General features: G+C 45.9%; 1 protein-coding gene across 13 annotated transcripts in view; it reads left to right on the top strand.

Annotated features, from left to right (window-relative positions):
• Ppp4r1 (protein phosphatase 4 regulatory subunit 1) overlaps positions 1–21,604 on the top strand; it is a 56,564-nt gene extending 34,960 nt beyond the window's left edge. For all 13 annotated transcript variants that reach the window (XM_076549768.1, XM_076549766.1, XM_076549765.1 and 10 more), the window contains 10 exons: positions 2,984–3,498; positions 10,282–10,439; positions 11,847–11,942; positions 13,589–13,774; positions 15,318–15,479; positions 16,534–16,634; positions 18,234–18,354; positions 18,448–18,582; positions 19,238–19,379; positions 20,607–21,604. In XM_076549768.1, coding sequence (XP_076405883.1) covers positions 2,984–3,498; positions 10,282–10,439; positions 11,847–11,942; positions 13,589–13,774; positions 15,318–15,479; positions 16,534–16,634; positions 18,234–18,354; positions 18,448–18,582; positions 19,238–19,379; positions 20,607–20,770 — 1,780 coding nt within the window. In that variant the 3' untranslated portion in view covers positions 20,771–21,604. The remainder of the gene's footprint in view (positions 1–2,983; positions 3,499–10,281; positions 10,440–11,846; positions 11,943–13,588; positions 13,775–15,317; positions 15,480–16,533; positions 16,635–18,233; positions 18,355–18,447; positions 18,583–19,237; positions 19,380–20,606) is intronic.
• The last annotated feature ends 1,186 nt before the right edge of the window (positions 21,605–22,790 follow it).

Raw genomic sequence — 22,790 nt, forward strand, 5'->3', positions numbered from 1 at the left:
CACTTAGCATTCTTAGAAAGATTTATTATGGACATCTTGTCTTTATCTGATCTGTCAGGCTATCAGTACTTCTACTTTCAGAGACAGAGTACAGCTTCGAGATTTGCTTTGTAAAGTTATAGTTTAAAATACTAAGGTCTGGGGCTATAGCTCAGTGATGGAGCACTTGCCTAGAATGTGCCCTGGATTTGATTCCTATCAGAACAAAGTAAGTATGCAAAATGGACACTCCTGTATCCGTTGAAACAGTTGCATTGTTCTCTGTTCTGCATGCACCATGCTGCTCTTTGGGCTCCCCTGCCTTTTCTGCCAACTGCTCTGTCAGGAGCCAGTTCATTCCATATGTATTGTCTGCTAATAAAATCCTGTCAGTGTATCCACTCTCTCCATACCCATACCGCCCAGAATCATAACCTAACTCTCCGAGGAAGTTAAGAGCATTTCATCTTTGGATTTATATACTCAGCTAACATCAGAACTTCATTTGATTACTTCCTGGGGTAGTTCTTGGCAGTTGTGCCCTGGGGTTTGCTTTGGGTTGGCTTGGTTCTCTTTAACCAGATGTTCTGTGAGTCAGTTTCTCTTTGAAGTAATTGTACTAGGTTTGCCGGGCTCCATGGCCTCTGCTAAGGAAGCCTGAGGGTATCAGTTATGTACATGGGAGTAGGAAGCAAGGCTGAGAGGGTTTCATGAAGCCAGTGCTGGTCTTGAACTCCTGATCTTCCTGCTCCTACCTGCCAAGTACTGGGCTTACAGGCTGGCACCACCATACCCGGCCCCCTTAGGGTTCTTTCTGAGAGAAACTGCTGATCTACCTCTGGTGTTCTTATATGCACATATCTTAGAGGTGAATATAGCTTAGTTCTGTAGACCAGGCTGGCCTGGAACTCACGGAGATCCACCTGCCTCTGGGATTAAAGGTATGTGCCACCACGTCCAGCAGGTTGTTAACTTCTAATTAGTGTCATAGGCGTCTGTTCAGGTGCCCTAGCCAGAATCTGGGTATCACCAGGTTCTTCCTTTGTTTCTGACTGCCAGCATGAAAGAGTGGCTGTATACTGCTGCTTTGGATCACTGGTCAGATGTGCCCCTGCAGCCTGCGGGCACCATCTCTGTTGTTGACATTCCTGCTTTCTCTCCAGTTGGTTTTCTGCACTGCTGCTACAAAGGAAGGTCTTGGGAAAAGCAGATAGATCTAGCTGATAGGTTTTCAGTTGCTTCATTATTTCTGAGAGCCCACGGGAGAAACTCCGAAGTATCTGGCTGAGATGCAGTGTGGCTCTTCAAAGACTGTCATCCGTCTCACCCGTCTGTTGGCCGTCCCCTCAGCTCCAGAAAGCCACGGTTGCACTCTGATTTTGCTGTCTCTTATGTCAGCACTTGCCTTTTGATTGCTATTTCTTCTTGAATATTTTTCTTCCACTTGCCTCTTTCTGGTTCTTCCAAATAAGTCACATCATTTCCTCCTAGGCCTGTGGTCCCACTTGCTTCCCTGCATCCTTTGCTCGATGTGCATACTGCGTTGCTTGGAGTCACTTGCTAATTTGGGGGTGGGGTAGACATTTATTTTTTCAGACACTGTCTCCCTGTATAGCCTGGCTGTCCTGGAACTCACAGAGGTCCCCCTGCCTCTTACTTCCTCTGTTGGGACTAAATGTGTAAGCCACCACTTCTGACTGCATTTGTTATGGGTGGTAATTTGCTTTTGGAGTTTACTATTTGTTTATCTGTAATATAATGTCAAGGGTAAGAGCTACAACTTACATCCAGTTTTAGGGGTTTGATGAGGATTTTTGTTTTGTTTTTTAGCTATGTGGGGCCAGGTTGCTTTCAAATTGTTGATCCTCCAGCATCAGTCTCTCAAGGGCTGGGTTTACTGGTGTGCACCACCACAACAGCTTGTTTCCTTTTGTTTATTGTTATTTATTTGTGTATGTGCTTGACGGTGTGTGTGTGTGTGTGTGTGTAAAAGCCAGACAGAGGCCACTTTAGGCACCTTTCTCGGTTTTCCCCCCTGTTTGTTGAGACAGGGTCTCTTCTGAACCTGGAGCTTGTCCGTTCAGCCATGCTAGGAGACGAGCAAGCCCCAGACGGCTTTTGTCCCATCCCCCAGTACTGGGGGTTATAGGTGTGTGGCTCCTCTTGGCTTCTTCAGCGGTGGTACTGGGGGATTGAACTTGGGTCTCACATTTGCACAGCAGGCACTTTACCTAGCCCTACACACCAAGTTCTGAAACCAGATTGATTCCTGGATCCTAGTAGGTGCCCAGTCACTACCTGTTAATAAAAGATAGGAGAGGAATAGTAAGGCTGAAGCTGTAGTTGAGGTGACAGATGGCATTAGCCAGAACGACATTCATCAGGAGCTTGCACTGTTTGTCCTTATCTGGTACATCATGATTTCCTTTTGGAAAAATCGGTTTTTGAAGTAGCATGAGAGATGAAGAAATAAAAGTAATCCTTTATTTACACTTAAGTAGATTTTAATATATTTTATGAGATAGTTAATAAGTATCTTCTCTCCTGCCCTCTCAAGGTTTTTTTTCTTATCCCTCTTTTATAAACAAAAATGTTTTGATTCTCAGCTTTCACTTGTCATTGGAACAGTGGCAATACAAATAACCCCCAATAAATAATTTCATATTTGTATGTATCTTAGACTCCACTGTATTGATTGCTTCCTGCTGGTTCTGATAGTACAGTAGGATTGTAGCATCCAGGATTCTTAAGTGTCACCATCTGCAGCTGTTAATAATGCTTGACTGTTTAGACAAGTTTGACAGGTGTTTACATCTCTGAATGCAGAACAGCTCATGGGAAGAAGCGGTGTGTAACATATAAGACTGTTATTCAGTTCCTGTGGATAATCTGTACTCAAAAGCACTTAAGCCAGTCTAAATGCTGTATATCACACTTCTCGTTATTTTCCCCAGTAATTATTTCTGTGATTCCATGTTTTTTTTTCCCCCCAAATGAATCAAAGGATCACCGATCATGATGCTGAGGAAGAGGAGCAGATCGGGCCAGAGGATGATGCTCCTGCAGACTTCAGTGCGGGCCCGGAGAGTGCACTCCAAGACTGTGCTGCTGAGACTTTTGGGAACTCTGCAGGTGACATAAGTGTTCCAGAGGACAGCTCCTCACTCTGTACTTTGTCCTCAGAGTCTCATCAGGAAGCAGCTATCGATGAGAATGATAAAAAGCCTGCTAACTGCAAGTCTGCCTTCCGGCCAGAGGTTGACACCAGCTCCCCAGATTCCACTCTCTTAGATCAGGAATTGTTCAACTCCTTCCATTTCTGGAGGACTCCTATACTTGAAATAGATCTTGATAAAGAGCTCCAACAGGACTCTGGGGAGCCACTCAGCCCAGAGGGATCAGGAGATGCATCTGGAGTCCCTGGACCAGGTTCTCCTAATATCACCATGGCTACTAGGAAGGAACTAGAAGAAATGATAGAGAACCTAGAGCCACACATGGATGACCCAGATGTTAAAGGTATGGAAGAGTCCATTATATTCTTTCTTTATTCTAAAGGTGATTAAAAAATACATTCTAACATCACTAATATGATTTGTAGGAAATTATGTTGGGTCCTTTCTATAGTTTATTGTATAAATGTGTTAATTCAGAAATTACTTTTTTGCAGTTATTCAGTGTTTCACATTTTGAAGTGTATATTGTATATGTGTATATAGAAGACAGGGTTTCTCTGTTGTAGCCCTGGCTGTCCTGGAACTCACTCTGTAGACCAGACTGACCTCAGAGATCTACCTGCCTCTGCCTCCAGAGTGCTGGATTAAAGGTGTGCACCACCACTGCCATGCTTGGGTCTCATTTTAAAGGAAGAAGTATAGTCTATATGGTTGGCATAGGTTTCTATTTTCCCACATATATGTTGTTTTAGGAGCTGTAGACTTTGACAAGAATGACTTATTTTTCACTTTTGTGTTTTGTTTATTTTGTTTTGGGGATTATACATGCATGGCTCATGTCTTCCTGTGGGGGTCCAGCTCCCAACTTTAGAAGGGTTCTTAGGTGGAGAAGAGAGGAATGAGGAAATATCAGATAGAAAAAGAGACCTAGACAATGAGAAGAAAGAGACACAGGATCGCTTCAGGAGGGCCTGGGTCAATACCAACAGCCTCATCCTTTATTGAAAAGGGCTTTTTATAACATGCCAAGGGGAGAGGCAAATGACCTCCCCCTTGCAAGATCAAAGCACACTGTACAGCCAAGTACAGACACTTTCAAACACCTGGTGAACACACCTGTGGTAAAATCATCTCCTTATACAGCCTTGTTGGGTAAAGCAAGCTCAGATTCTCTGACCCTGAGTAAGTTCTCACTAGGAAGCCTCTGTGGGCTCCCATAGGTCCCCCTTCTTTTTTTTCCTTTTTTCTTTTCCTTTTTTTTTTCTTTTTCTCTTTTTCGTTTTTTTCTTTTTTTCTCTTTCCAGAGCTGAGGACCAAACCCAGGACCTTGCACTTGATAGGCAAGCACTCTACCACTGAGCTAAATCCCCAACCCTCCCCTTCTTAATAATAATAATAATATAAAGGGCCCCTCAAGACTCCTCAGACGGACTATTACCTTCTTCACTAGACAGCCTTACCCATCATCGAGATACACTTTGCACCAACTGTACTCTGTCTTAGGTTGACAGCTAGCAAGAAGGACTTACCCATCTCTGACTACCAGCCTCTGGCAGAAGAGGGTGCAGAGTTTAACTCTATGCAGCTCAGAAGCCACTCTTCCACTAAGAACTTGCAAATTGCTGGAATAATTCTCGCAATACTCCTGCTCCTTATGGCTGCTAGGCCTCCTAGTAAAGGAGTAGAGGATGATAAAGCTAGAATGGCCTTTTGGAATGGGTGTAAGATATCTATAGCAGCTTTAGCTGCACCAAGTCCTTTTTTAAAAATCAATAAACTCATGATGCAACTGTATCAAACCTAAGTAACTACTTAGCATCACCATACCATGGTTCATCAACATCAACAGGTTGACATAATTCTAACATACACAATTACAATTCTTACAAACTTATATCCAAAAGCAAACTCTTTACACTTCATAAACTTTAACAAACATCCAAAAGCAACTTCTTTTTTTTCCCCCCCTGGAATTCGCTTTGGAGACCAGGCTGGCCTCGAACTCACAGAGATCTGCCTGCCTCTGCCTCCCGAGTGCTGGGATTAAAGGCGTCCGCCGCCACTGCTGCCACCACCGCCACCTGGCTCAAAAGCAACTTCTTAATAGAACTATACAAAACATAGGGTACATTAATACAAATTAACATTAATCCACAAGAAAAAAAATTTTTTTTAAATTAAAGAGACTGAGGAATATTAACTCCCCCCTTTTCTTTACAATTTTTTAAAACTGCATCTTGAGCCTGGGTAGAAAAAAAACAAATTTCTCCATTTCTACACAAAAAAGACAGTTCCATTTTTTTTTCACACAAAACAGTTCGTGAATCACCAGTTAATAAAGTTTATGTGCATACACAAAACAGTTCATAAGTCATCACAGTTGATAGTCTATATGCATAAGTCATAATTGTCCCACTACAGTTGAATCATCCTGTCCATCCCATTGCTTAAGTCTGAAAAGTTCAAAAAATCATTTCTTTCGCATTACAGATCATTGTGAGCCACCATGTGGTTGCTAGGAATTGAACTCAAGACCTCTGGAAGAGCAGCCAGGGCTCTTAACCTCTGAGCCATCTATCTCTCCAGCTCCCAAAAATCATTTCTGATACCAGTCTTAAAGTTCCACTGAAAGCTTTCTGAAAGTTCCAAATACGAAGAAACCCACAACCAAAAACTTTTTGCAGTTCCCCTGAATCAGCAATTCAGTTCAAACAAGCATCTCTGACACTTTCACTCTCCGCTGCCGTAGCCTTCCCCTAAGGTGGTTTGCTCCAGGGCTAAAGCTGTTAGCTGGCTGGTGCAGAGTCCTCTCAAAAGAGACCTTCTTACAGCCGGCAAACAGAAACTGCATGGCTTCTGGCTCCTGGCTCCACTCAGCTTTCACAGTCCCAGTCTGTCTGTGCCTCCTGTAACTGGCCTGTCCACCCAGGACCCCTGTGTCCTGAGGCTAGAAGGCTTTCATTCACCTCAAGGTTCCTCCCCTTCATTGTGAACAACAGTTTTAATGATTGTCAGTTCTAAATAAAACGTTGCCTCATACCCAGTGGAAGATGTAGTAAGTCCTTAAGAGTGGGAAATGGGATGTTACAAAGCTCTCCTTGTTAGAGTTGTGGAGCCAGACACAGTTAAGATGGTGTGTTCTCATGCCCCTTGGTGACTTGTGGCTGTCCACTGAAATGTTCTGAAGTGTAAGCATGATGGCACACAACTTTAATCCCAGCATTAGGAGGCAAAGACAGATCTCTCTGTGAGTTCTAGGCCAGCAAGGGAGAACTTGTCTTAAGGAAACAAAACAAAACAGCAACAAAAAATTGTAAATCCCATAACTGCAAATCTTAAGATCCAATATCACTTTTTGGATTTTTCCCCAATGTTACAAAAACTAAAATTTCTAAACTATCAGTTTGCTCAGTATTGAGAAATCCCCCATTTTAATGCAAATAAAGTAAAATCTTAAGTAATCCTTTTAAAACAAAAACCTTTCTTTGGGTTTCTTTATGGGGAAGATGTGCTCTCATTCTGTAGCCCAGGTTAGCCCAAGCTTGCAGCAATCTTCCTGCCTTATCCTGAGAACAGGGATTAGAGGTGTGAGACAGTACACCCAGCTAAACCTTGTTTCAACTCTTAAAACTCCCACCTGCCTGGTAAGGTAGCAGGCATCTTCATTTGCTTCCATTTATTGTGATTTGTAAAGATCTGTTGTAATTTTATATCTGGAAAGAATTAAATTTTACTACATCTTTGATCATTAATATTACTTTAGATTGACTGACTTTAAAATATCTATCTGTATAGATAGATATACTTTTTTTTTTTTCTTTCGAGACAGGGTTTCTCTGTGTAGCTTTGCGCCTTTCCTGGAACTCACTTGGTAGCCCAGGCTGGCCTCGAACTCACAGAGATCCGCCTGGCTCTACCTCCCAAATGCTGGAATTAAAGGCGTGCACCACCACCGCCCGGTGATAGATATACTTTTAAATCTAGGTCCCACAAATGACAGAACTTACTATATTTGTCTGAGTTTGGCTTATTTTGCACACCATTATGTCTAGTTCTGACCTTAATCTTTAAGACTCACTGGGGTGCAGCTCCTACCAATAGAAGTCATCGCCCTTTTGAGTGAACAGTCCTGTGAGATCTGAGAACTAACTAGCCAAGTGACTGGTGCTGCAGTTGAGGTGAGAACACCCCTGCCCTCTCCTGCATCTTAAGACAGCTCAGTGATAGAGTACTCCTGAGGGTTGATGAGCCAGGGTTTTCAGCAGAGCCCCGTACCTTACTGTCCCTTCTTCCCTTCTCTTCTCCTCAGCCCCAGAGGAGAAGAGACTCGGCATGTCCACACCAGTGACAGTCAAGTGTTTAATATCTTTGTTGCTTCCCACTTCTTCTAAGATTTATTTATTTATTTTATGTGTATGAGTATGAGGGCATCAGATGTCTCTATAGATGGTTGTGAGACACCACATGGTTGCTGGGAATTAAACTCAGGTCCTCTGAAAGAGCAGTCAGTGCTCTTAACAGCTGAGCCATCTCTCCCCAGCCCCTAGCATTTTGTTTTATTTTATTTTTTTTGGTTTTTAGAGACGGTGTCTCTGTGCAACAGTCCTGGCTGTCCTGGAACTAACTCTGTAGCCCAGGCTGGCCTCGAACTCACAGAGATCCGCCTGCCTCTGCCTCCCGAGTCCTGGGATTAAAGGCGTGAGCCACCACCTGGCTTCTAATGCTGTGCTGTAGAGCAGTGATTCCCTTTAATTAGTCAGGAAGCATCTGTGCCTTTTTAAAGGCAGACTCTTGACCCCCAACTAGAAACAGGTCTGATGAGCTGAGGAGGCGGATGCCATGCTGCCTTGTAAACAAAGTCTCTGGACAGTAAGACAGTAGGGAGGAAGCATGCTGGCTGCTCTGAGGGAGTTGCCATGTGCACACCAGGTCCCAGCTGCACTTGTTCCCTTGTCTTCTCGTAGGAGTCGTCATGGGAACAAGACAGCTTTGTTAGGTGCAGTCTGAATCCTCCCATGGTCATTGGTGTTCTTTTTCCTCCTTGGATTTTTGGTCATAAGTTCAAAGCTTACATTAGACTACAATAGGAAAAGGGAAAACCCCTTTGTTAGCTGTGGGCACAGTAGGTTCCCAAAGAAAGGTCGACAGAACAGATCCTGCAGGGCAGACACAGAGAGGGTAGAAGACCCCCTTCTAGGAGGTGGCTGTTGATCTGCAGTCCTGTCTGGAGGCACATAGGCCTTCAGGTAGACCACTAGAGACCAGGGGCCTCCCTGTGTTTTAATGCTCTGAGTCAATAGTTTCTTCTCCAGCAGCAATTACAGGTTTGGTTTGCGATCACATCCCCACGTGCGCTTCAGTGGCATAAACCAGTTTACACATGACATTTGCACAGTCAGCTTCGAGCACAGTTCTCTTCAGCTTTGGAGATTTGAAAGACCCCAAAGAGAACTAAAGTGATTGTAATAATTACAAATTATAGCTGAATTTTTGAGAACAATGAAAATCGCCAGACTGCCCATGAATAAACACCACCATTGGCTTTATTTAGGTACTGATGACCCACTGATAATAGAAGTCTTGTGTGTCCATGGCCGGGGGCTTAATGCATTTAGAGGAGTGCCCCCCACCCCAGCCCGCCCACCCCCAAGTAGAAATATAGTTTATTAAGAAGAATAAGAGCGGGCTAGTAAGCCGGGTCAGCTCAGCTCACAGGCCAAGTGGTCTGCCCTAAGGCTCATCACTCTTTCTAGGTCCTTTATGTGGTACCTGCTTCTCGAACTTGCTGTTTGTCCATGTAGCCCAGGGCGGGAAAGATGTCGTCTTTTTAAAGCTTTATATTTTTTGGCAGTTTCTTACATATATACAACATTGTGATTATATTCACCACACCCCATTACTGCCTACTGTCCCCCTTACTGGTCCCCCTGTACCCTGTCTTTCCACCTAGTCCCCCAGCGGCCCCACCATTAACGAAAGATGACAACCCTCGTCCAGGAGAGGTGTGGTCTCATGAGCATCCTTCTGTCCATGATGGAATGTTCAGGGTCCCTGCTGTGTTCAGTTACAGTAGCCATCCGTATCTGGGTGACTGTTCCATAGCACCCTTCCCTGTCCTTTGGCTCCTCACACCCCTGCCCTGGTGTGGGAGGCTAGCATAAATGGCCAGTGTAAGGCTGAGCGGCCAGCAGCCACGAGAGTTGGCATTTGACCTCTGCAAAAAGAAACATCTCTGTCCAAGGCAGGAAATTCTATAAATGCTATCACATACGCATAGGTTGTTTTAAGCAATAAATTTGAATTTTAAATGTCATATTTTATATGTGCAAGGGGAATGTTGCTTGAAATAAATGTTAGCTCTGTGTGTGTGTAAATTTCTCATTTATTGGGTGAGGAAGAGAATTCCTTTTTTTTTTTTTATTAATTTTTTTATTTGCATTGGTATTTTGCCTGCATGTGTGTCTTTGTCAGGGTGTCAGATGTTGGCGTTAAAGTCAGGTGTGAGCTGCCATATGGGTGCTGGGATTTGAACCTGGGACCTCTGGAAGAGCAGTCAGTGCTCTTACCCACTGAGCCATCTCTCCAGCCCCAAGAATTCCTTTTTAATTTGAATTTTCTATATAAGGAAAGCAATATTAATTGTCAGCTTTGGTGACTAGTGCTTTGCTAAGTTGTTTTGGCTTTGTTCAAGTCAAATTCTTCGGATCCCAGTGTTTGGAACAAACTGTAGTAATTTCAGTATCAAAGGCATAGTGACTGGGATAAAAGGAATGTTTGCTATCCCTTTAGGTTGGCAGGCTTGTGTACCTGCCTTTCTGCTAGAGTAGGTTAATGAGTAGGACTGGTCAGCTTGGTCTGTAAACTACCAAAACTGACCCCCGTGGTAACCTGGAGGGGCCTCCAGCAGCTTGACAGCAAGCATAATGCCCACGGTTTTTTGCTTGTGCTCTTCACGGACCAACGATCTGCCACAGTAGAGTTTCCTCGGCTTTTTGACGGCAGCGTCAGAAGCCACGGTGCACGGTAACAGAGAAGCAGGCCAGCCGGCGTGGCGGCGCAGGCCAGTGTGGCGGCATAGACCGGCCCGGGTCGCTGCTCCCCCCCTCACGGTCTCCTTTGCCCACAGCACAGGTGGAGGTGTTATCAGCAGCACTGCGAGCTTCCAGCCTGGACGCCCACGAAGAGGCCAGCAGTGGGGAACACCGCAGTGAGCCCCAAGATGAGCTGCCAGACTGTCACGCGGACCAGGACACTTGTGTGCCTTTAATCAGCGCTGCCGAGGAGGTAAGTGGCTCGTGGTATTCAAAGTGAGCTGTGTGAACATGCAGTCTGCTTGGGGACAGTTGTGACCAACGTCTAGTTAGTGAGTTCTAGTTTGTGGTTCATTTTCTGGCTTTTTCTTTGGCATAAAGTAAAAGTAATTATTCTCACCACATCCTGTCCTTGTGACCTCAGTGTCATTTTAAAGGCTCAAAACAGCCCGTCCCAGTCCTGTCTCTACGACCATTTCAGTCGAGTGGATGTTAATGTAGCTCACTGCAGTGAAATAGTCTTACTGGAAACAAAGCCCTTTATCAAGAATAATTAACTCTTCCCTTTTCTTTTTGGAGAGGTGCTTTGTTTCTGATCGGACCATTTCACTGCAGCAAGCAACACAGTATTCTGAGCGGAAGATCGGGACTTGAGGCCATGTTGCGGAGGGCTGTGGCATTGTCTGGACTCGAGTGTGAGGGTGGGTACTGTTCTAGCATCGTCTTTGCTGCATCCATGTAGCTGTTCACATGATCCTGCCCTGGTGTCCTGCATTTCCCTCAGGCCAGAGTCAGGTCGCCTGTTTCTCCTCTCTTGTTTATAGACACAGAGAAGGAGCGGCACTCATTGCCAGAATGCAGTGTGCAACCCCAGCAGCTTAAGTGTTAGCCCTCCAGGTGTCGCACAGGGGCAGGGGGGCGAGTGAGTCCTTAGCGCTTTAGTGCATTTCCGGTTGTGTTGATGGCATCTGATGCAGTTGGAAATATGTACCGTACTTGTGCTTTGGAGAGAAACCCTGACCATGTAGTGGAGATTCGACTGCTGTGATACATATGCATTATAGAGCGGGTTTTGTGTTTGTTTGTGTCGGGGTGTAGCTGTTAAAAGCAGCTACTGCTAAAGTCAGTTATTAAAAACCATGAATAAAAATAATAGACTGAAAGAACCCTCCCAATATAAATGAGCTGATTAATTTTTCCTTTCTTATAAATTATCTTTTTAGATTTATTTAATGTGTATGAGTGTTCTGCCTGCTTGTATATGTGTGCACCATGTGCATGCCTGGTGTCCACAGGGGTCAGAAGAGGGCATCGGATCTCCTAGAACTGGAGTTACAGAGGGTTGTGAGTCACCACGTGGGTGCTGGGGATTGAATCCAGATCCTCTGGAGGAATAAGTGCTCTTGACCATTGAGCTCTATAAACTTTGATTTCTCTAAAGCTCATTGGTGCACTTTTAACAGGTATTCCACAAGCTTGGTTTAAAGCAGAGGACTTCTTAGGAGGCCTTAAGCACGTTTATAAACATGTAAAGCCTAAAGAATTTCTCTGTACCATATCTTTTGACAGTTGTGAGTGGTAAGTAACCTAGTAAGAGAGGTTAGTGAGAGAGGAAGGTTCCGGGCAGGGCAGTTCTTGAAGTAGATTTTTCTCCTAACAGAGTATGGACGCCACTCCTCACTATGTCCATGGAGGTTCGGACGTGATCGCCAGTGGTGGCTTCAGCCCTGATGAAGAGAGGAGATCCAAAGTGCAAGTGAGTGGCAGACGTGTGCTGTTGAGCTCTTACCCACCTCCTGCCCGCTTCTGACCTCCCTCGTCTTCCTGTGTGATGGGTGCTGTCCATCACGTGTGACTGGCAGAGCTAACACAAAGCATGTATTTCCCCGGTCACATCTCTTGCTAAGTTCTGGTGTTCGTAGGGGTGTAGAAACGAAGGTCTGTGCCCTTTTTATCTTGAGATAAATACAATCATCTCCTGCTCCTTAGGTGTTTCCTCATGGCTGAGTTGCTAAGAATTACACAGTCTATTTCCATGGAGGAGATTGAATGGGAAGATCTGCCCAGAGCCAATAGGAACTATTATTGATACTAAGTTGCATTCCAGCTCTAGAGATTTCATTGGCCTTGCTTTGTTTTGGTTCTGTAGTCAGACTCTCACTGTATAGCCCAGGCTACCCTCATACTTACACCTCATAACATCACAGATGTGTAAATACAGGGTGTGTCTCGCCTTGTCCTTCTTTCCTGAGTGGAAATGGACCTTAGCAGTCTTCCCGGGAGCAGGTTGGAACCCCAGCATGACGGTGCCACCCAGTGTCCATAGGTGCCCGTGGGCCCCTGCAGTGCCACCCAGTCTCCATAGGTGCCCGTGGGCCCCTGCAGTGCCACCCAGTCTCCATAGGTGCCCGTGGGTCCCTCAGTACCACCCAGTCTCCATAGGTGCCCATGGGCCCCTGCAGTGCCACCCAGTCTCCATAGGTACCTGCTCCAATAGGTCTTAAAATTTCCATAGAAGGAATGTGGCTTTAACATTTTTCCGTTTATTTGGATATAGTTCTGGTACATACATATAGCCCAGGCTGGCTTCAGAATTGATTCTCCTGCCTCAGCCTCCGGAGTTGTCAATTACAGGCATACAGTGCCATGCCCTTGCTAGGAAGCATGTTGGGAATCATGTGGTCACGGCAGAAGCTCATAAGCTGCCACAGCCTTGCTTGTGATGTGACTTTTCAACTTAGTAATTAACTCTGGCTTTAACCTGTTTTAAGCTTGCCTGTTTGTATGTGTGTGCATACATATGTACATTTGCCCTTTTTGGGGGTGTATGTTTGTGACATGTGGTGTTTGTGTGCATGTGTATGGAGGTCACAGGCTAATGTTGGTATCTTCTCAGCCACTCCCAGCCTTTTTATTTTATTATTTCACGTGTATGGGTGTTTTGCCTGCATGTCCATGTGCGCACCATGTGTGTGCCTGGTGCCCAAGGAGCCCAGAAGAGGACATCTGATCCCTGAAGCTGAAGTTATACGTGTTTGTGAGTCACCATGTGGGTGCTGGGATCTGAGCCCGGGTCCTGCAAGAGCAACCAGTGCCTTTAACCACTGGGCCATCTCTCCAGCCCCTCAACTTTATTTTTTGAGACAAGGCCTTTTGCTGAACCTGGAGCTCAGCAATCCGGCCAGCAAGCTGCAGGAATCCTTCCCTTCCATCTCCTCAGCATTTTACCAGCTTAGCTGGCTCCTCAACCTCATGGATCATAGTTCTTAATCTCGGTCACTACATATTTCATTTTTTGACATTAATATTGCTATATTTCAAAGTTGACCTGTCACATTTCTGTCTGACCTGCTGGAAACGTATCTAAGTGTTCAAACGTGCTGTCACCTCTCTTCTCTGTAGGATGTGGTACCACAGGCACTGTTAGACCAGTACTTGTCAATGACCGACCCCTCCCGAGCACAGACAGTTGACACCGAGATCGCGAAGCACTGTGCGTACAGTCTGCCAGGTGTGGCCCTGACTCTCGGCAGGCAGAACTGGCACTGCTTGAGAGAGACGTACGAGACCCTGGCATCAGACATGCAGGTGAGTGAGTGTGACTGAGAGTGAGTGTGTGAGAGTGGAGGTGGTGTCGTGCTTGGCTTCCCAAGTCTCAAGAATTGTGTGTCGTCCTAGCATGGGCTTGTGTTCCACCCACAAAGGCCTAAAGCAGTAGGAGCTCATCTCCTAGTCAGACGTGTGTTGTCTACTCTATAGCAGATTCACTTGAGACTAACGGATGGCACCTCCCCCTCAAAGTTCTCTGCTGCCTTGGTTCTTACACTAACTTGATTTTTCACACCTTAATAGAACTGTATACTAGACCTAAGTTTTGGTGCTTGGGTGCCCAGAGCACATGGGTTAAATTCTTGACCTAGGGGGTTGTGTGTGCACATCTCTTTCTAGGCTTTGACTTCATTTCCTCTTGTTCAGTCTGATTTCTATGTGCCAAAAATTTGACCTCTTGCCCTTTATCCATCCCAAGAAACAAACCAAAACCAAAAAGCCAATACTGAAAAGCCTGTTCTTTTAGTGCAGTTCTCGTTTCTTATGAAGAGAACAGCTGTTGGACTAGTTCCCACACACAGTAGGTACAGTGGCTTTGCCCATTCAAGTGCTGTTGACTCAGCAGGACAAAACCTCCTGTGACACAGGCCCTTCAAGCTTGTTAACAGCAGCTCTGGTCGGAACCACGGAGCCCCGTTTTCCATCACATGAATTCTCCCATCCACAGTTTTCAATCTCTAGTCTGCAGAATTCTAGGGTGCCCTTACATGGCCATTTCTTTCTGTCCCTGTCCTCCACAGGGCATCTCTGCCTTCGTCTCTTTCATATGGTGAGCTAGAGTGTGTGTACATGTGCTACACACACAGAAATCTTTTATTCTTGTGTTTCTCAAATCGCCAGTTGTGCACAAACAAGTTTTGGGTTTTATCCGAGATAACATAGCACAGACTCTGAAGGAAGCATTGTGTAGGGCAGCAGACGGGAATGTTGTACAAGTGGACATCAACAGATCAGGGACCTAGTGTTCAAAGAACTAGGGAAGTTTTATTAGTGATTCCCAAACATTTTTTTTCTTCATAAGTGAAAGGGAAACAGAAGTGCCATAAAGAGATTTGAAATGTTTATCATCACAACTTTTGACATAGTAGTATCTGCTAATTCTATTCTGATGTAATTTGTTGTTTTGGTGCAGGGGGGAGGGGGTTGTTTTGTTTTTGAGACAAGGTCTCACTATGTAGCCCTGGGTGATTTGGGTCTCTCTGAATTCTAGGCCAATCTGGTCTACATACAGAGCTCTAACTACCTCTGCCTCCCAAGTGCTGGGGTTAAAGGCATGATTTTTTTTTGTGTTTCTGTGCGTGTATGTGTGTGTGTGTAGATAGAGGACACTGGATTTAGCTCTCTTGCCAACTGTGGGATCCATGAATCATACACAGCTCACCTTGCTGGGCACAAGTGCATCTACCTGCTGCTGAGCCACCTCACTGGCCCTGATTGAATTTTTTGAGGTTAATAACATTTAAATTACAAATCACGTTGTTTCCAGTTTCTTCCATTTCTAACACAGTTTTTATTTCTACAGTGGAAAGTTCGAAGAACGTTGGCATTCTCCATCCATGAGCTTGCGGTTATTCTTGGAGATCAGCTGACAGCTGCAGATCTGGTTCCAATTTTTAATGGATTTTTAAAAGACCTTGATGAAGTCAGGATAGGTGTTCTTAAACACTTGCATGACTTTCTGAAGGTAACTTTTAAGTCCTTTTGCATAAAAATGTACTGAAAGTCTACTCTAAGCCTACATTCCTTTTTCTTTCTCTCTTGCTTTTCTTTCTTCTTCTGTGTTAGCAATATTTTTGTTTCTTTTAAGACAGTTTCTCTGTGTAGCCTTGGCTGTCCTGGAACTCATTCTGTAGACTAGGCTGACCTTGAACTCACAGGATTTGCCTGCTTCAGCCTCCCAAGTTCTGAGACTAAAGGCATGTGCCATGACTGCCTGGCTGTTTCTGTTTCTTACTAAAGAGATACAGCCATGAAATTTCTGTTGGATCATAACACATTCCAAATGTGTTGCACTCAGGGATAACATGACGTTGACACCTTCCATTGTGGTATTAAGTTGATCACTTCACATGGGGTCTACTCAGTTTCCTGGAGAATTGGCCATTCCATGGGAGTTAGTGAGAAATTGGAGAGACAAGCTTTGAGTTCTGTGGGTGTCTTACCCCTAGTCTATTATTCCTACAGCCACAGAGGAAGGAGTGTGATGTGTGTGTGCACCGCACATATGTGCAGAGCCTGTGGTGGTCAGAAGGAGCTCGGATGCCCCGGAACCAGAGTCACCATCATGTGGCTGCTGGAAACAACCTAGGCCCGTGGCAGGGCCCTGAGTACTCCTCCTAACCAATGAGCTGTCTTCTCTCTGGCCCCCAAGACCCATTTTAAAACAAGGGCAGGAGATGGCCGCTGTACTTGCTGTAAAAGCAAAAGACCGAGTTTAAACTCCAGGCACCCACGTCTGTAATCGTGTGATGGGTTATGGAGATGGGCAGGTCACAGGTGGTGATTGGCCAGCCGGCCTAGCCTAAAAGGCAGGTTTGGTGAGAGACTCTGTCATCAACAAACTAGAAGGAAAAACTAGGGCAGTTAATGACCCATGATGTTCTCTTCTGGCCCCCAAATGTGTCTGTGCCTGCACGCACATTCTTCTTGACTGTAGTCACCGTGGTATTCAGTCTAATAAAGAAATAGCGCCTGTGCCGTGTCCTGGTTAGTGAAAGTGCTCCCTTTCGTTACCGCAGCTTCTTCACATTGACAAGAGGAGAGAGTACCTTTATCAACTCCAGGAGTTTTTGGTGACAGATAACAGCAGGAATTGGCGTTTTCGTGCAGAATTGGCAGAGTAAGTTTTACCTGTTCACGCTGTCCTGCAGAGGTAGGTTTATCTCCACCGGCCTTGTGTCCCTGGGAGCTTGTCTCAGGTTCTGGGCCTTCATCACTCTCATCATGCCGGCCTCCCTGGCCTGCTCCCGGAGTGAGCTGGGTATTTCTACATCTTGGTGCATCCGTTCACAGGGTGCTGTCTGTGTGCCGTGGCCTGCCATTGTCACTCGGGGCACGGTGCCTTTGCTCAGGCTAGGCTGGTGCCAGCCGACTTTTCTAGTGTTCTGGTCCAGCCTCAGCTCCCCGCTGTCCCTGTCCTCATAGACAGCCACTCCTCCCGCTCTGCCTTAGCCAGACCTTTGGCATCTAGGCTTTCTCAGGGGCTGTCCCCTCCCCTGGCACCCAGCCTAGTCTGTGCCTGTGTTCAGTCTTGGGCAGGTTTTCTCCAGTAGCAGGTTGTTTGTTTGGTATCAGAAGGCGGCCTTAATTTCAGCGTTTCATTTTATGCACGTCGGCCTTTCGTCTTCATGTGGTATCTGTGCACCACACGGGTGCCAGCTGGAGTTACAGGTGGTTGTGAGCTGTCTGGTCACTGGCTGCAACCTGAGCTGGTTTTCTCAATTGTTTGGCACACACACTCTGTCCCCTGAGATGACATCTTGTGTCCCCTTGGGACTTGCCTCTGTGGGAATTAATGTCAGGAGAGGACTTGTGAATCCCGTTGCCCACAGCAAGTGCCCTGAAGATTGATAAGGTCCTGTCCTGACCCATGTGTGGGCAAGCATTGCTGCAGTTCTCCACGGAGCTCATTCGTGCCTCTGGGTAGTCTCAGACCCAGATCCTCCTGTCTCAGCCTCCCGGAGAGGAGCGAGCGACCAAAGGAACCATAACTGATTTAATGAGCCATTCACAGTTTCACTGTACCAGCCGTGTGTACTTAGACATGAATGGCTTAATCTTTGAGACAAGCATATGCTACTGGCAGGATCAATCTAGCAGTGGTTCTCACCTTCCTAGTGCCGCAGCCCTTTAATACAGTTCCTCGTGTTGTAACGACCCCCAACCATAGAAGTACCTTCCTTCCTGCTTCATAACTAATTTTGCTACTGTTATGAATCGTAATGTAAATATCTGATATGCAGGATGGTCTTAGGCAACCCCTGTGAAAGGGTTGGCCTACCCGCCCCCCCCCCAGGGGTCACAAACCCACAGATTGAGAATTGCAGTTCTAAACCAATGAAATGGGGAAACCAGGCATAATGTTCCAGTGAACAGACAAGGAAAATGCTTTGCTCTATCTCCATTGCTGAATGCTTTTTATTTTGTTGATGCTGTAACAAAATACCTGATGCTGGGTAAGATGTACAAGAAACTGCTTGTTTGGCATACAATGCTGGTCCTGGAAGTGGAAATAATCTACTGCGTCGGTCCCCAACACAGGAGAAAAAAAGCCCAGTTCTTCTGGACGTGTTCAAGTCCCCTTCTGTGTATACGAGGAGAGCCTAGAGGCCGCTCGGCACAGAAGCCTACTTGATCAGTACAGCACAATTAGCCTGTTGTCTTATTTCTAAACCTTGGTTGGATTTTAATTTTTTTTTTGTCATTTATATCTTTGTAGACAGCTGATTTTACTTCTAGAATTATATAGTCCCAGAGATGTTTATGATTACTTGCGTCCCATTGCTCTGAATCTGTGTGCAGACAAAGTTTCTTCTGTCCGATGGATTTCCTACAAGTTGGTATGTTTGATCTTGCTGGCCTTCCTTCCCATCATTGCTGTCCAGTCACAGGACTGATGGATGGAGGCTGGCCTTACCTTCTGCTTCCTTTAGGTCAGTGAAATGGTGAAGAAACTCCACACAGCCACACCCCCAACATTTGGAGTCGATCTCATCAATGAGCTGGTAGAGAATTTCGGCAGGTGTCCAAAATGGTCAGGTCGGCAGGCCTTTGTCTTTGTCTGCCAGGTAAGAAAGGCCCGGCAGGCACGCCTACTCCAAGTCCTCTGTCCCACCTCTCTCCAGCCTCCCCCCTCAGTCACAAGGAACTGAAGTCACTCTCTGTCATGAGGTTGCATGCTTCTCAAAGTCAGGCATCTGTCTGGCTCATTCAGCCAGCTGGCATACCCGGGTGGGCCACAGCACTCCATACACACCTCACAGTGCACACCAGAATGCAGGTTGGAAATCAAGGTAGACTGGCTGTCCTTGGTCTCTGCAGTCAAGCATGGTGGATGGCACACTACCTGTAGTCTCAGCACTTGAGAAGTAGATGCAGGAGGATCATGAGCTCTTAGTGACCCACATGAAGTGGGTGAAGGTAGCTGAGGGACAAAGTCACTGGTGAGAAGCCCGAAACTCAAGATAAAGGAAAGGTTCTGACTGCTTTTACCAGCACCAAGGGCAGGGGCAGCATTTCCCGATTGGAACGTCATAAACGTACTGAAGCATGAGATGGCATCTTACCTAACGTGTGTATATACATGTATGGTTGGTTTGGGTTCTGAGTTCCCATGCACCTGGAATCCTGGTCTAAGCACGGACCCTAAAGTCCGTAACACTTGAGTTGTCACTCGGGGTTCTGTCTTGTATGATGGTTTGGGCACTCACTTCTTTCCACCAGACTGTCATTGAAGATGACTGCCTCCCCATGGACCAGTTTGCTGTGCACCTGATGCCACACTTGCTGACCTTGGCCAACGACAGGGTTCCAAATGTTAGGGTGCTGCTTGCAAAAACACTTCGACAGACTCTACTAGAGAAAGGTGGGTGGCGGCCGATGGGCCATGTGTAGACAGGAGGAAGAGTTCATGATGGTTTTCTCCAGGGTACAGACAGACACTAAAAGGTCTTTAAGATACTGGTGTGTGGTGGAAATTTCTTTGATCCTGGACATAGGGTGTTTTTGTAACTTAAGAGTTGTAAAGGTTTGGTAAAGATGGTGTTTGGGGAGGTGGTTCAGTCTGCTTTGCTCTGCAGGCCTGAGGATCTGCATTGGATTCCAGAGCCTGTGTAGAGCGGGGTGTGGGCAGATGAGCAAGGTAAAGACAGGCAGTTCTCTGGAACTTGCTGTCCACCCAGTCTAGACAAGCTTAAGGTTCAGTGAGAACCTGTCTCAAAATACAAGGGGTGGAATGCAATGAAGGAAAAACATTCAGCTCCACCTTCTGACCTCCACACACATGCACCTGTACATACCCACACAGACACAAGAATTTTGCCTATGTATGAATGTATTAATAATATGAATAATGGGAGGCAGTCAGACTAGTTCCCCAGGTTGCTGCCGAACCTGAAGACCTGAGTTCAGCCCCCATTACCCACGGGATAAAAGAGCATCAACTCCCAAAAGTTGTTCTCTGACCTCCATATATGCCAAGGCTTGCACACGCACACACGACTCTGAAGACACTGCCTGGAGTGAGCTGCCGATCAAGGAAGTTCGTCTCTTTCCTTCCTTCATTAGGCAGAAGACACAGGCACCCTGTAGGATTTGTTTTGTTGGCTTGGGTACTGGGACTGCCTTCTCCAAATGCCACATAAAGTTGAGTGTGTGAATTCATGACTGAAGTACAGAAGAAACTTGTAATAAACCTCACAGAATAAGAACAAATCAGTTCTGCTTTTCTTTGCTATTTGTGTACATTTTTAAAATGACTAGAGAAAATTGGTGCTTTTTCCCCCCAGAAAAAGTGTGCATATAGTTTTCCTTTTCTGAGGTAATAGCTAACATTTGTCACTTTACTAAGCATGAGCTTATTCACTATCAAGAGATTTGTTTATCATAAAAACAATAAATCTCAATCTCTTTGGATTCTAGTGCTTTTTTTCTGCAACAAATGAGCTTGCAAACTGAGTCACATGATGGTTATGTTTATGCTTGCAAAGAGCTGCATATTATTTATTAGACAGTGAGCTTTTTATACCTGATGAGACTACACTTGCTCCAAAATGTCAAGACTAACCTTGCATGCTGCACATGTCATTTCCAGAATACTTCTTAGCCTCTGCCAGCTGTCATCAGGAGGCCGTGGAACAGACAATCATGGCCCTTCAGATGGATCGAGACAGTGATGTCAAGTACTTTGCAAGCATCCACCCGTCCAGCACCAAAATCTCTGAAGATGCAGTGAGCACAGCTTCCTCAACATACTGAGACCCACCGGAACAGTGGTGTCCTTCCTGCTTCTACCAGAGCCAGGCTTGACTGCCCTGCACCAGTCTGGGACAGCTGTGGGGGGACCTCCTCCTGCCAGCTCACTCGCAGGTGCAAGTTGCCTACTCCCATTTCCAGTGGTTCTGAGAGTCGAGAGAAAGTAAACACTATTCTCTTATCTTGACTTAGGGAAGTGATTTCTCAGAGGATTATAACTGTCACCAAAGCCTTAACTCCTTCCTTCGTCTTCTGACTGAATGACTTGAATTGGCAGAGCCTTTTCCCTTCGGAAAGGAGGAGGTTCCCAGAGACCTGCACTGCTTTCTCCTGGTTTTATTTAATGGCTGATAAATGAGATTCTCACGGCCAGAAGGTGGATGTGCACCGGATGGGAAAGACCTTCAGTATTAACCTAAGCATTCCTTACAGGTGCGGAGCCTCGTCAAGCTCCTTGGCTGCCCTGCCCAGCCTAAGTGTGAATAGTTCTTGGCATATATAAATGACAACGGAGATGTTTTTCTCCTAAGGGCTTGATGTTAACACTAAGTAGAACCTGCTTTTGACTCCTCTTGCAGCACATTGCTGTACACACTTACAGAATGTTTGCAGAGTCTCTCTCCTGATTGTTTTCATGCTGGTCATGACCTGAAGGAAATTTCTCAGCACGGAGATTGTGTCAGGTGTTTTAACTTGATCATGGTCAGCTCTGAGGTGCAACCTTTTCGTCCCATGCTGCACACACCTGTGACCACTCTGGGGCGTGCAGCCTTAATCATGCTGTTAGAACTGTTGTGGTACAAGTTCCAAATAAAATTTATTAATAGGATCTATAAAGAGATACCACCACTTTGTTTTCTAAATGTCTACAAATAAATGTAATATGTGGCCTGTATTACTTAGCATAAGATGGGGGAAAGATTAAAATATTTGTCTTTACCTAGCTCAGTAGTCTCTTTGGAACCCGCCAGGTGTCCATCGGTCACTCTTGGCAAACAGCAGCAGCCTAAAGACCAGGGAGACTATGGTCAGCAAGCTGCTCCTGAGACGTGGACAAACATCTCCGAGTCTCCATTTCCTCATCTGTAAGGTGGGAACTAGTAAAACCCGTTTCCCACAGGACTGCGATTGCAGGAGATCATGCAAAGGCACTGAGTGCTTCCTTCCATGCAGATGGAGGTGTTCTGGTGTGCAATCCCGGTCGGTCAGCCTTGTGGTGCCTCCTCCCGAGTGCTGGCTACTCACGCTGGCAGGAAATGGTATCCGAAGACAGGCTACTTCCATGTCAGCTCCCACAGATAAGCCTGTACACTCAGAGTGCCACACTGTCAAGGTGTCGACATGGCCAAGAAATCCACGTGGACACGCTGCGTGGGGAGTGGGTGAGCCAGGGCAGTGATGCTCTGGGTGTTGGGCCTCACACTTGTGGCAGCTGTGTTTGGGGGAGGAGGGTAGCCCCAACTTCAGAAGTTCATGTTCTACAGGAATTCACTTTTGCCCCTCAGAACTTCAGTTCTGTAAATAATGCTGACAGCTGCAGCTTTTGAACAGTACTTTAGGGTAAGGAAGCTCCATCGGTGATGTGTGGGAGCACGGTGTAAAGGTGCAGCTTCCTGCTGCTCGATACCCTACTGGGGCATTCCTCTAGACCCTGTATTACTGTAGAGCTCAGTGTGGTCAGTGAAAACAGACCCTGAGTTGTTCAGCAACCTTAACATAAGGCATGCAAAAGCCTTCCTGGTTTGATTACTATCTGGTGAATTCAAAATAAGAAAAAGGATCTCCATTGCTGGATAAACACCATGACCAAAAACAACTTGAGAAAGAAAATACTTGGCTTAATCACAGTCCATCACTAAGGGAAGTCAGAGCAGGAACCACGGAGGAACACTTGCCCACAGGGCAGCATCACAGACACTGTGCTGAGCCCTCCCAGTACAGTCAGTCAGGAAAATGCCCCACATCTATGACGAGGTTCCCCCTTCCCAGGCGACTCCAGTTTGTGTCCAGTGGACAAAAACTT

The sequence above is a fragment of the Peromyscus maniculatus genome, chromosome 13, assembly GCF_049852395.1.
Source record: "Peromyscus maniculatus bairdii isolate BWxNUB_F1_BW_parent chromosome 13, HU_Pman_BW_mat_3.1, whole genome shotgun sequence".
NCBI classification, from domain to species: domain Eukaryota; kingdom Metazoa; phylum Chordata; class Mammalia; order Rodentia; family Cricetidae; genus Peromyscus; species Peromyscus maniculatus.